Source organism: Entelurus aequoreus, linkage group LG06 (assembly GCF_033978785.1).
Source record: "Entelurus aequoreus isolate RoL-2023_Sb linkage group LG06, RoL_Eaeq_v1.1, whole genome shotgun sequence".
In the NCBI taxonomy this organism is placed as follows: domain Eukaryota; kingdom Metazoa; phylum Chordata; class Actinopteri; order Syngnathiformes; family Syngnathidae; genus Entelurus; species Entelurus aequoreus.
The window spans coordinates 23,640,445-23,653,159 of record NC_084736.1 but is presented as its reverse complement, the minus strand read 5'-3'; the positions used below and the strand labels follow the sequence as shown (position 1 = coordinate 23,653,159).

At 42.1% G+C, this 12,715-nt stretch overlaps 1 protein-coding gene across 1 annotated transcript in view; it reads left to right on the top strand.

Moving 5' to 3' along the window:
* LOC133652011 (RNA binding protein fox-1 homolog 3-like) overlaps window positions 1-12,715 on the top strand; it is a 1,102,970-nt gene that overhangs the window by 1,066,397 nt on the left and 23,858 nt on the right. Inside the window, 4 exon segments of the mRNA XM_062050317.1 lie at window positions 1,307-1,399; window positions 1,728-1,788; window positions 4,212-4,265; window positions 12,067-12,199. Of these exon segments, the coding sequence (XP_061906301.1) occupies window positions 1,307-1,399; window positions 1,728-1,788; window positions 4,212-4,265; window positions 12,067-12,199 (341 nt within the window).

Here is a 12,715-nt window from a genome sequence, read left to right as displayed (position 1 = left end):
CTGCCTGTATCGCAGATTATATCACACACAAGTAAACATCCTGAGGGAACTCTCCTGAAGGAATCAAAGTACTATCTATTCTTCAGAGTTGCCTGTATCGCACATGATATGACACACAAGTAAACACGCTGCAGGACCGCTTGTATCGCACATGATACCATACACAAGTAAACACGCTGCAGGACTGCTTGTATTGCACATAATATCACACGCAATTAAACGACTTCCGCCCGAAAGCAGCTGAGATAGGCTCCAGAACCCCCCGCACCCCCAAAAGGGACAAGCGGTAGAAAATGGATGGATGGAATTAAACACGCCACAGGACTGCCTGAATCGCACATGATATCACACAAGTAAACACGCTGCAAGACTGCCCGTATCGCAGATGATATCACACACAAGGAAACATTCTTCAGGGCTGCCTGTATCGCACATGATATCACCTACACGTAAACACGCCACAGGACTGCCTGTATCGCACATGATATCACAAGCAAGTAAACACGCCACAGGGCTGCCTGTATCACACTTGATATTACACATTTTACATGCAAGCTAATTGCTTTTTTATTTTTGATGATATCGCATCGATACCATTAACGGATGGGAACAACCCCTCGATATTAATACTGATATTTTATATTTTGTGTTTATTAAGCAGATTGAACATAGGTTGAAATATATTGTAAGAAACAAAGAAGGATGACAAAAGTAATGGTGTTTGGTGTCATTTCTCCAATTTCAACTTGTTTCTTGCAACATTTTGTCATTTTTCTACACGTCTGACAGGCAAAAGGAAAAAGAAAAAAAGCGTAGCGATGGCATAAACGCTGCAGGATGAACAACAAAAGCAAAAGTTGTGTTCGTTGTAACGCACGGCCGGTCACATGACGGGTCACATGACAGGTCACAGGAGGTAAACAGTTAATTAGCCGCCTCCTACACAATGTTTACATCTAATGGTCAGAACTTCCTGGGCGCCGTGCGAGCGCGCCGACACGTCAACGTTGTGTCGTTAATTATACGACTATCACGGCGGCGAACTGGCCATTTTCCTGACATCCCGCCTCTTTAATTGGCTCGAGCAGCGCCGCTTTATCGGCGCCGTAACGCGAGGTCGTGTCAGCGCCATGCTCTTCCTCGCTCTGATCTCTTGTTTGCTCTTTCTGACGCCGGCTAACTGCTGCTAATTAATCTACAAACTGGCCTCCGCTCACCTTCTCCTGTCTTCTCTCTCTCTCTCTGTGTGTGTGTGTGTGTGTGTGTGCGTGTGTCTTCCTCTCCCTCCTCTTCATCACGCTGTCAGGGCTTTGGCTTTGTAACTTTTGAAACGAGCACAGATGCCGACCGTGCACGAGAGAAACTAAACGGTACAATCGTAGAGGGACGCAAAATCGAGGTGCTTTCTCTTCTTCTTCTTCCTGCTGTGGTGGTGTGCACGCGCATGCGTCTGTGTGTATGTGTGTGTGTGTGTGTGTGTTGTCGGCCATTCGGCGACAAGGCGGGATGAGTGCATGCTATCATCTCCTGACTTGCCGTCAGCTGTGAGGAGGCGCTCACGTGGTTTGGAGGCGAATGAAAGCACGTCTTTTCTTTCCTGATGCAACCACTTCCTGGTTTGTGATGTTGTTCTTTTGTGGATAATTTCTGCATGCGTCCGCCTCTTTGCAGACATTTAGGAAGCGCCGCCAACTCCTGTAAACACTCAGCTTTTGTTGTCGCCACAGGTGAACAACGCCACAGCGCGAGTGATGACCAACAAAAAAGTGGCCAACCCTTACACGAACGGTGAGTGGAAGCTTCTGAAGCTCACCCGCCATTGTTTGTCCCACATTCAAAGTCCAAACTAACAACAAATCAGCCAACCAATCAGCTCCCGTCCTAAATGTTGACGTCACAAACAGATAATACTTCCATCAGTACACTTCAGTATACTGTACTTACACAATATTCTTCTTCTCTCCTTTCTTTGGTAAATTGCAACCACTCCATGTTTTATAAATGATAAATGATAAATGGGTTATACTTGTATAGCGCTTTTCTACCTTCAAGGTACTCAAAGCGCTTTGACAGTATTTCCACATTCACCCATTCACACACACATTCACACACTGATGGCGGGAGCTGCCATGCAAGGCGCTAACCAGCAGCCATCAGAGGCAAAGGGTGAAGTGTCTTGCCCAAGGACACAACGGACGTGACTAGGAAGGTAGAAGGTGGGAATTGAACCCCAGTAACCAGCAACACTCCGATTGCTGGCACAGCCACTCTACCAACTTCGCCACGCCGTCATCAACATTAAGAAAATTGTGTTACACTTTTCTACTTATTTAGTCTTTAAGTGCATAAGTGTGTTACACTTACATACTTACGCTCAGTCTTTAAGTGCATAAGTGTGTTACACTTAGTCTTTAAGTGCATAAGTGTGTTACACTTGCATACTCAGTCTTTAAGTGCATAAGTGTGTTACACTTTTGTACTTACACTTAGTCTTTAAGTGCATAACACTTGCAAGCTTAAACTTAGTCTTTTGAGTGCATATGTGTGTTACACTTGCATAATTACACTTAATATTTAAGTGCACAAGTGTGTTACACTTGCATACTTACACCTAGTATTTAAGTGCATAAGTGTGTTACACTTGCATACTTACGCTTAGTCTTTAATTCCATAAGTGTGTTACACTTGTTAAAGTTAAAGTACCAATGATAGTCACACACACACTAGGTGTGGTGAAATTTGTCCTCTGCATTTGACCCATCCCCTTGTTCACCCCCTGGGAGGTGAGGGGAGCAGTGAGCAGCAGCGGTGGCCGCGCCCGGGAATCATTTTTGTTGATTTAACCCCCAATTTCAACCCTTGATGCTGAGTGCCAAGCAGGGAGGTAATGGGTCCCATTTTTATAGTCTTTGGTATGACTCGGCCGGGGTTTGAACTCACAACCTACCGATCTCAGGGCGGACACTCTTACCACAAGGCCACTGAGTAGCGTACTTACACTTAGTCGTTAAGTGCATAAGTGTGTTACACTTGCATACTTACACTTAGTCTTTAAGTGCATACAGTAAGTGTGTTACACTTTTGTACTTACACTTAGTCTTTAAGTGCATACATGTGTTACACTTGCATACTTAAACTTAGTCTTTTGAGTGAATAAGTGTGTTACACTTGCATACTTAAACTTAGTTGTTTGAGTGCATGCGTGTTACACTGCCGTACTTACACTTAGTCTTGAGTCATGAGTGTTACACCCAGGTACTTAAATTTAGTTTTCTGAGAGCAGAAGTGTTTTACACTTGTGTACTTACACTTAGTATTTAAGTGCATAAGTCTGCTAGGCTTGCATACTTACACATAACCTTTGAGTGCATAAGTGTGTTACACCTGGGTACTTACACTTACATACTTACACTTGGCCTTTTGAGTGCATACGTGTGTTACACTTGCACACTTACACTTGGTCTGAGTGCATAAGTGTGTTACACTTGCACACTTACACTTGGTCTGAGGGCATAAGTGAGTTCACACATCGACAAGTGCGTTAGAATGCAGTACACTGTCAGTACCTGGATGTTTTCCTCAGCACTCTCCAGATGTTGAGTGTGTAGCGATGAACACTTAACCCCTTAAATAGTTGCCATCTTGGCTACTTAGCAGAGGGGCGGGACCAACTAAAGTGGTTGCAATTTACCGTGAAAAAGAAGAGAAGAAGAAGGTAAATATTGTGATCGTCATTTCCAGAATTCCCACTCTCAGAAAGTAACTACCGTATTGTCCGCACTATAAGGCGCATCAGATTATAAGGCGCACCTTCAATGAATGGCCTATTTTAAAACTTTGTTCATATATAAGGCGCACCGCATTATAAGGCGCATAGAATAGACGCTACAGTAGAGGCTGGGGATACTTTATGCATCCCGTAGTTGCGAGACCTGTTGTGGCTCAATATTGGTCTATATATAAGGCGCACTGGATTATAAGGCGCACTGTCAGCTTTTGAGAAAATTGGAGGTTTTTACGTGCGCCTTATAGTGCGGAAAATACTGTACACAGTATAATTCTTGAAGTATTACATCCTCTACTCTACTACATCGACTAGTTAGTTTGTATTTTTGTCACTATTAGCGTCTACATCTTGTTGACATTCCTCCACAATAAAAGCACCAATCAAGTCATTCTTGTTCTAACTGTAGGTCTTCTTTACTCGCCAGGCTGGAAGCTGAACCCGGTGGTCGGCGCCGTCTACGGTCCCGAGCTGTACGCCGGTAAGTGCTCTCAGTCAATCCCTCGCCGCTCGTACCGACGTCGTCCTGGCGAACGTGCACAACACGCATCGGAGTGGATCTGAGTGCGGCCCGGATAAGCGGCGGATGATCCCGGCCTTGTTTGCGGCGTGTGCGAGCGGCGAGCTGGAAGAGCAGAGGGGAAAAAAGCGATTTGAAGAGCGAGCGTTATCAGATGGAGGAGGCCGCCGCCGTGGATGGATTTGCCAAGTGCGGCAGATTGACTTTTACACCGCTAACCGAATAAGAGAGATTGAGCGAGCGATATCGTTGGACCGAGGCCGCCGCTCCTCCTGCCGGCGGTAATGGAGGAGCGAGATGAGCTCAGTGGGCTTTTCCCTATCTGCCGCTGCCTGGGCGTGCCAGCTTTATTGCTGTGTGTTATACCAAGCCTTTGCATTTTAATGAGGCAATGCTTCCATTTCATTTGGAGGAAGTGCTGAGCACATCGCGCCACTTTAACGCCTTTCCTTTCTGCTCATTAGACTAAAATCTGTTCATTCCCTGGACAGCTTTATGGTGGACCTCTAAATAACTGGCCGTGACAGAGAGCGCTCCTCTTTCATTTTTATTCCCTGCCCGAGACGCCCCTCGCCTCCAACCTAGCTCCGCCTACGACCCCCCGCATCAGCGTCTTCCCCCGACAATTATGCTCTCAGGTCACTTCATTAGGTACACCGTCCAATGAGATCAACACAACATTCAGTTGGTCTATTTGATCATACTAACAAATGTTGACATTATTTTGTGCTCACTTGGGAGTATCGGTATCATTCTGAGAGAACCCTGGGTCTGGGTTAGTTGTTGCCTCATCTCTCACTTAAAGCGTGAGTGAAGACTGCATAATAAGTCTGAAAAGAGAAAGAGATGATACAGTATTATCTGCTCACAGATGCTACTTAGTGTTTGCGCACACTGCAGCTTGTCCTGGACAGTCCCACTCCTTGATGCTTCAGCCACACGCAGGATTCTCACAAATATACAACCTCACCGACTGTAAGTAAATAAATACAGGGCTAGTATCGCTGATATCGATTCTTTTGACTTGAAACCTGTCGTAATAATTGAATTATTTGGGGAAATTGACTCTAAAAATAGTTGAATAAGATCATAAAAATATGTTATGTAAATATATAAAAACAGGAAAAATATGTTATGGAATTAAAATGTTTCCTGTGTATTTATAAATGTCCATAACATCTTTTTCCTGTGTTTTATGTATTATTATAACATACTTCTCTGTAATTTTATACTTACATAAAAACACAGGAAAAATATGTAATGGAAATAACATGTTTTTCCTGTGTTTTTATGTATTTTTATAATATATCTCCCTGTGTTTTTATGTATACACATAAATACATAAAAACACCGGAAAAATGTGTTATGGACAGAACATGTTTTTCCTGTGTTTTTATATATTTCCTTAACATATTTTCCTGTGTTTTTATGTATTTTTATAACATATATCTTCTAATTTTATGTATATACTTACATACAAACACAGGAAAAATATGTAATGGTAATATGAGAATAGAATAGAATAGAAAGTTTACATGTTTTTCCTGTGTTTTTATATATTTACATAAGATATGTTTCTTGTGTTTTTATGTATATCCAAACATAAAAACACAGGAAAACTTTGCTATGGAAAGAACATATTTTTCCTGTGTTTTTATATATTTCCATAACATATTTTTCCTGTGTTTTCATGTATATACATAAATACATAAAACACATGAAAAATATGTTATTTCAGTAACATATTTTTCCTGTTTTTGATATATTTCAATAACATATTTTTCCTGTGTTTTTATGTATTTTCATACATAAAAACACAGGAAAATATGTAATAGAAATAACATTTTTTCCTGTGTTTATATATATTTCTTTAACATATTTTTTCTGTATTTTTATATATTTCCATAACATATTTTTCCTATGTTTTTATGTTTTTTTTATAACATACTTTCCCGTTGTTTTTATTTGTATCCATATATAAAACACAAGAAAACTTTGCTATGGAAATAAAAATGTTCCTGTGTTTTTCTGTATTTCCATAACATATTTTTCCCTGTCCTATTATATATTTTATATATTTATATATTTATATATTGCCTGTCCTTTTATATATTCCCATACATAAAAACATAGGAAAATTATGTTATGGAAACATATAAAAACACAGGAAAATGATGTTATTGATATACATAAAAACAGAGGAAAAATATTTTATCGAAATACATAAAACACAGGAAAATGATATTATGGAAATATATAAAAACACCCCAAAAAATGTATGGAAATTAATTAAAAAATAGGAAAAACACAATGTAAATAAAAATGTTTTATGACTAAATATAATAATATAAAACAACATATTTGTAAATAAATAAAAAAAACATTAGTGACGTGGCACGCTACAAGACAATTATGTGCCCTGCTTTTTGCCTGCAGGCGGTAAACAACATGAATGAATGAAGCGTCCGTACATAAAGACATGGTTCGCACACGGAGGCGTATTTGGCTCCATTTTAAAGTTCGTAAATCGAAAAATCTGCAAATAGAGGGGTTCACTGTTTCACTTGTATTGGATTGTGTTACTAATGAAGTGACTGCAGGGTGTGTGTGCGTGCGTGCGACACACACGCACACCCATTCCGGCGCACAGAAATAGATAACCTTTATAGAGCACCAACAGACATGCACACACTTCCCAAATCATCTCATAAATCAGAAGCGGGAGTGTGTGGTCCACCACTCCAGAAGGGGGGGAGGGGCCTGGAGGAGACGCGGCTGATTTATTGGCGGATAATTTCTCAAGTCGTCATGACGCGACGCCTGCAGTTTTCCTGGCCGATACGAGCTGTCCAGCCTAGCGCCTTTTTTTTTTTTTTTTTTACAAAACCTAACGAGGAGTCTCGAGCAGAAATAAAGCGAGCGCACGTCTTCCCTTCCCAGCGTGAATCTGATTCCCAAAATCATCCATGCTGCAGTTAATGTACTTTTGTCGAGTCGGAGGGGATATAAGAGCGATTAATCACTGTTTATCAGCGCTCATTTCCGTGCAGGAGATCAGTGAAATTGGGGGCCATAAATCCTGGCTCGCTGACAGCGCACTTCGTCTCCATTCGTCCTGGCGCTACAGGTTTATTGTCCTCAAAAGCCATTCAGGAGAATGACGGATGAGAGCCTCACGCTGGCTCCCCGCTCTTAACCTCTTGCAGGGCCAGACTGGCCCCGCCCACCTCCGCAGGAAGGAGTTCTGGTAGGGGCGGGGGCTTGTGCAGCAGGACTGCAAGGAGTCGTCTTTATCTTTACGTTGTAAAAAAAGTGACCACATCTAATTTAAACATATATAAAAGTCAACATTGGAGTATTTAAAGCAGGAGTGTCCAAATACGGCCCGCCGACATCTTCAATTTGGCCCGATAGACGTGATGAATGTAATAAAGAATCGTGCCCACAGGGAGACTGCATTCACTTTAATAGTCTGGCAATTTTGATGCTGCTATTAAGTCGACATCTAGTGGCTATCGTCATTGATTCACGTCAATGACCTTTAATCATTCACTGAATGGAAGTATGCACAGCATTTACTTATATGACCCAATGCAAACAACCTTCCCTAGTCATGATGCAAAAAAAATGTAAAGATCCAACCAACACAAAAGTTCAACACACATGGTCCCACATAATAACCAACTTACTAAACGTTGTGGACATTATAAAAAAAATGTTGATGCACCAGAAAAAATTAAAAGTGCAACCATTACAAAGCATGATAGGAAAAATGACCTCCACACTTATCCATATTTGGCACATTTTAGCTGCTAGATATTTCTGATTGATTACAAAACGTTAAGGAGGTTGTCACGGAAGTTAACAAGGTAGGAGTCGAACTTTCACATACTCTTAATATCCAATTATATTAATTATTAATTATATACCCATTATATTAATGTAATATGTACAAACACACACACACACATGTATATGTATATATACATATATATACACTGTACGTGTGTGTATATATACTGTATATATATATTTATATATACATACACGTATATCCATCCATCCATTATCTACCGCTTGTCCCTTTTGGGGTTGCGGGGGGTGCTGGAGCCTATATATATTAGTTATTTTGCATGCAGTCGGCTTTCGGCCCTTGACCAAATTCTTTTAGCCCAACGCGCGAGGTGAAGGACGGGGGGCTGTCCTTTTAACATTCAACCATCAAACATGGCGCCACTTAACATTCAACCATCATTGGTTGAATGTTAAATGTTGCATTTTGTGAAACAAAGAAAGAAACTGGGAATGTGTCTTAGCCGCCATTACTTGGGATGTTACAATATTGACGGAGGGTACAGCACGGAGACAGTCCTCAGTGTTGACGTCACGTATCTTGCAGTTCATTATTTGGCGAAAAGTCGTGACTCTCGCCTTGTTTTAAACATAAACTGTCACATGATAGCTAGTCTGGCGCGACACCCGGTCCATGTATCTACTCCCGTCTCCGTGTTCCATAAGTAACGTAACACATGCGTGACTCTTTTCACCAACAACCCTGGCTCTCCTGTCATTTTAAAGACAACTGATTTCTAGTTTGGCGCAATAACTGGTTTATGTGTTTACACTTGATTAACCTAAAGATTCACAACTGAACCTTATCGATTGAGGGGGCTGTCGCCGGTGTAGCAGAACTGGCCACTTCTTCAACCCGATATCCTGTCGCATCGGTCTTTTTGTTTTATTTATTTATACACATATATATATATATATATATATATATATATATATATATATATATATATATATATATATATATATATATATATACATATACATATATATATATATATGTATACGTATATATATATATGTATGTATATATATATATATACATATATATACATACATATATATATATATATATATATATATATATATATATATATATATATATATATATATATACACATACATATATATATATACATATATATATATACACATACATATATATATACATATATATATATATATATATATATATATATATATATATATATATATATATATATATATATATATATATATATATATATATATATATATATATATATATATATATATATATAAATACTGTATATACAGTACAGGCCAAAAGTTTGGACACATTCAATGCGTTTTCTTTATTTTCATGACTATTTACATTGTAGATTGTCACTTAAGGTGAAATCACTGAAAAGATGTTTTATATTCTAGTTTCTTCAAAATAGCCACCCTTTGCTCTGATTACTGTTTTGCACACTCTTGGCATTCTCTCGATGAGCTTCAAGCACACCTGTGAAGTGAAAACCATTTCAGGTGACTACCTCTTGAAGCTCATCGAGAGAATGCCAAGAGTGTGCAAAGCAGTAATCAGAGCAAAGGGTGGCTATTTTGAAGAAACTAGAATATAAAACATATTTTCAGTTATTTCACCTTTTTTTTTGTTAAGTACATAACTCCACATGTGTTCATTCCTAGTTTTGATGCCTTCAGTGACAATCTACAATGTAAATAGTCATGAAAATAAAGAAAACACATTGAATGAGAAGGTGTGTCCAAACTTTTGGCCTGTACTGTATGCATATTTATATATATTTATTATTATTATTATTATTATTTATTTTTTACTTTTTATATGATTAAGACACTACGAGTCTCCAGAACCAAACATGAGGGGAATCTTTAAGGAAAAAAAAATCTCTATATTGTATTGATTTTGAAAATGCAAAATGTTAAAATGGCCCCTGCATGTTATATTTTTTCAGTGTGCGACCCTCGGTGAAAAACGTTTGGACACCCCTGTTTTATAGTCTCGTTCTTAGCACCTTATGTATTAAACTTTTGCAAATATGCGTGTTATTACATGGTTATTGATAAAGAAGTTAGAGACAAATAGAAGAGGTTAATGTCGCACTGTCCATGGTGCTGCTGGTGTTTCAGGACCACGGACAGCTGCGGCGTAGAAGCCAGTCGCTCCCCTCAGGCAAGCAAACAACTTTTCGGAGTTCACATTCGGTGGCACCGAGGTGAAGCCTCGTGGCGAAGCGGTGAAAGGCTGCGTAAATGACGGAGAAGAAAGGCTAATTGGCGCCTTCATACGAGTGGACAGATCCTCTGGTTGTTGGCGCGTACGTTCGGGGGCTAATTAGTCAGCAGACTCCTGATTAGATTAAGCTGTTTTGGCTCCCCAGCGCGTGGATTAAGTGCTCATTGCTGCAAGTCTCAGTGAGATCAACCTTGTGGAAAATCTGATCTTTCTTTACGGCGGCCGGTTATGACCCCATCACGGGCGCCGCCGTGTCCCCTGACGGGCTTCTCTCGGCTTGACGCGTGTGACATATGAGGTGCGGCGCCGATCCGCCGCCCTCCGGCGCGCGACTCATATTTTCTCGCGGTGTTTGACTTTGGCGTGCGGACAGTGTTTGCGTGCGACACTCGCGTTCCGAGGTGTGACAGCGCCGTGATTTATGGCGTATTATCGAGGCAGCGTAGCCTATCGCTAACTCATTAGGACTTTTGCTTGGCACGGCAACATCAACAAAGAGAAGAGCCGGATGTTTCGTACACGCTCCGAATGTTAACCTGACTAACTTGACGCCAAGGTCAACATAAATCACTGCGCACGTGGGCGTCACCTGGCGAGTGGGTATGTGTGCGGACACTAACGGAGCATGATGCTAATGGCGGCCGACATTAAACCTCACTCTCTGTGTTTTTAAAAGCGCCTCTAATCTGTCTCCCTGTCAGCTTTATTGGAGCGGCGAGGGTCCATTAGGGTGCGCAGTGGTCGCGTGCGCCTGGCGGGGGGTTAACGCCGCGTACACCCGCCTGGCAGAAGCCCGACAGGCCGCCGCGTCCCCGCGACACACGCCATGGATCTTCATTGCGCTCGAGTTTATCTAGGATCGCGAGGGACTGTCTCCCGTCTTTGCCGCAGCGGTGGGAAACACATCGGATACACGTTATTAACCGCCGAGATGTCGCTCGCCGTGACCGGAGTGGGCCGTGGTGAATTCGCTCAAAAGCGGCGTGACACCGGGAGGACAGGTAATGGCGAGCAGTGTTGTGATGAATGTCAGGGAGGGGGCGGGGCCAATGTGAAGGAATTTCAAAGAAGTCGAGCGAAGCAAGTGGCGCCATGTTTGATGGTTGAATGTTAAAAGGACAGCCCCCCGTCCTTCACCTCGCGCGTCGCCTCCCGAGCGGCCGGCCGCCATCAGCGCGGACCGTGATTGGCCGAAGCCGCTCCCAGATGGGCTGGAGATGGGGGTCACGGCGAGGCCGGGGCCTCGGCTGTCGGGCCCATCTGCTTCATTTCCCCGCAGGGAGCTTGTGAACACGTCGTCACCTTCACCCCACAAACCTCTCCGTCGCGCGGCTGCTCCTTGCCGCCGCGGGCCCCCCGCCGCGCGTGAGTGACGCCAGCGCCGCGGCGCGAGACGAGGGATATTGCATCCATTTACCTGCGCTAGCGTCAAGGCCGCCCCTCCCCCGCGCGTACAGCAAATGTGGATCCTTGCTGAGTCGGCCACAAAGCGGCGAGCCGGGAAAGAAGAGCGTGCTTGATGAGGCGCACCTTGAAAAGATTAAATCTATTGTTTCCTTGTCGTACCCATAATGCATTGTGTCTGCCTCTAATGTCTTCTGTCAGCAGGTAAGCAATGCCAAGTGGAGGATGCTTCCTCAAAAAGCTTTCCTCTTCTCTTCTGTCTCTCTACAGTAACGGGCTTTCCGTACCCCGCCACGGGCGCTGCCGTGGCCTACAGGGGCGCCCACTTGCGAGGTCGGGGTCGGGCCGTGTACAACACGTTCCGCACGGCCCCGCCGCCGCCGCCCATCCCCGCCTACGGAGCGTGAGTGTCTCATCTCGCCGGATAAATGTCATCAGACACTTCAGCTGTTAAACTGAGATCTCCGTGTGGTCATGTGACACGTGGATAACGAGGCCACGCCCTCGCGCTGCCAACACTCTGCTTGTGTTTTGTTTGGAACACTGCAGGTCAATTCGGATGTTTTTATGACGACGTAACGACCGGGCGACCATGTCCATTGTAAAAACTAATTGGCAAAAATCTAAAATCGTGGACGAGTCGTTTAATAGAATTTTAATTGATAGAATGTCAGGAATGTTCACATTTACACTTTTATTGCTTTAGGTAAATAATTGCCGTCAAATAACCTCAATAATGAATACTGTTTGTACTGAACGTCACCATTAATTATTTAAATGAAATAAATAAATTAAAAATAATACATTTAATAATACAAATAAATAAACAAAAAATATATAGATTTTTTTATAATAATTAGGTTATGTATTTCATTTTTAATTAACGAATCGTGATTCTTATTCATCCCGATTCTAAAAC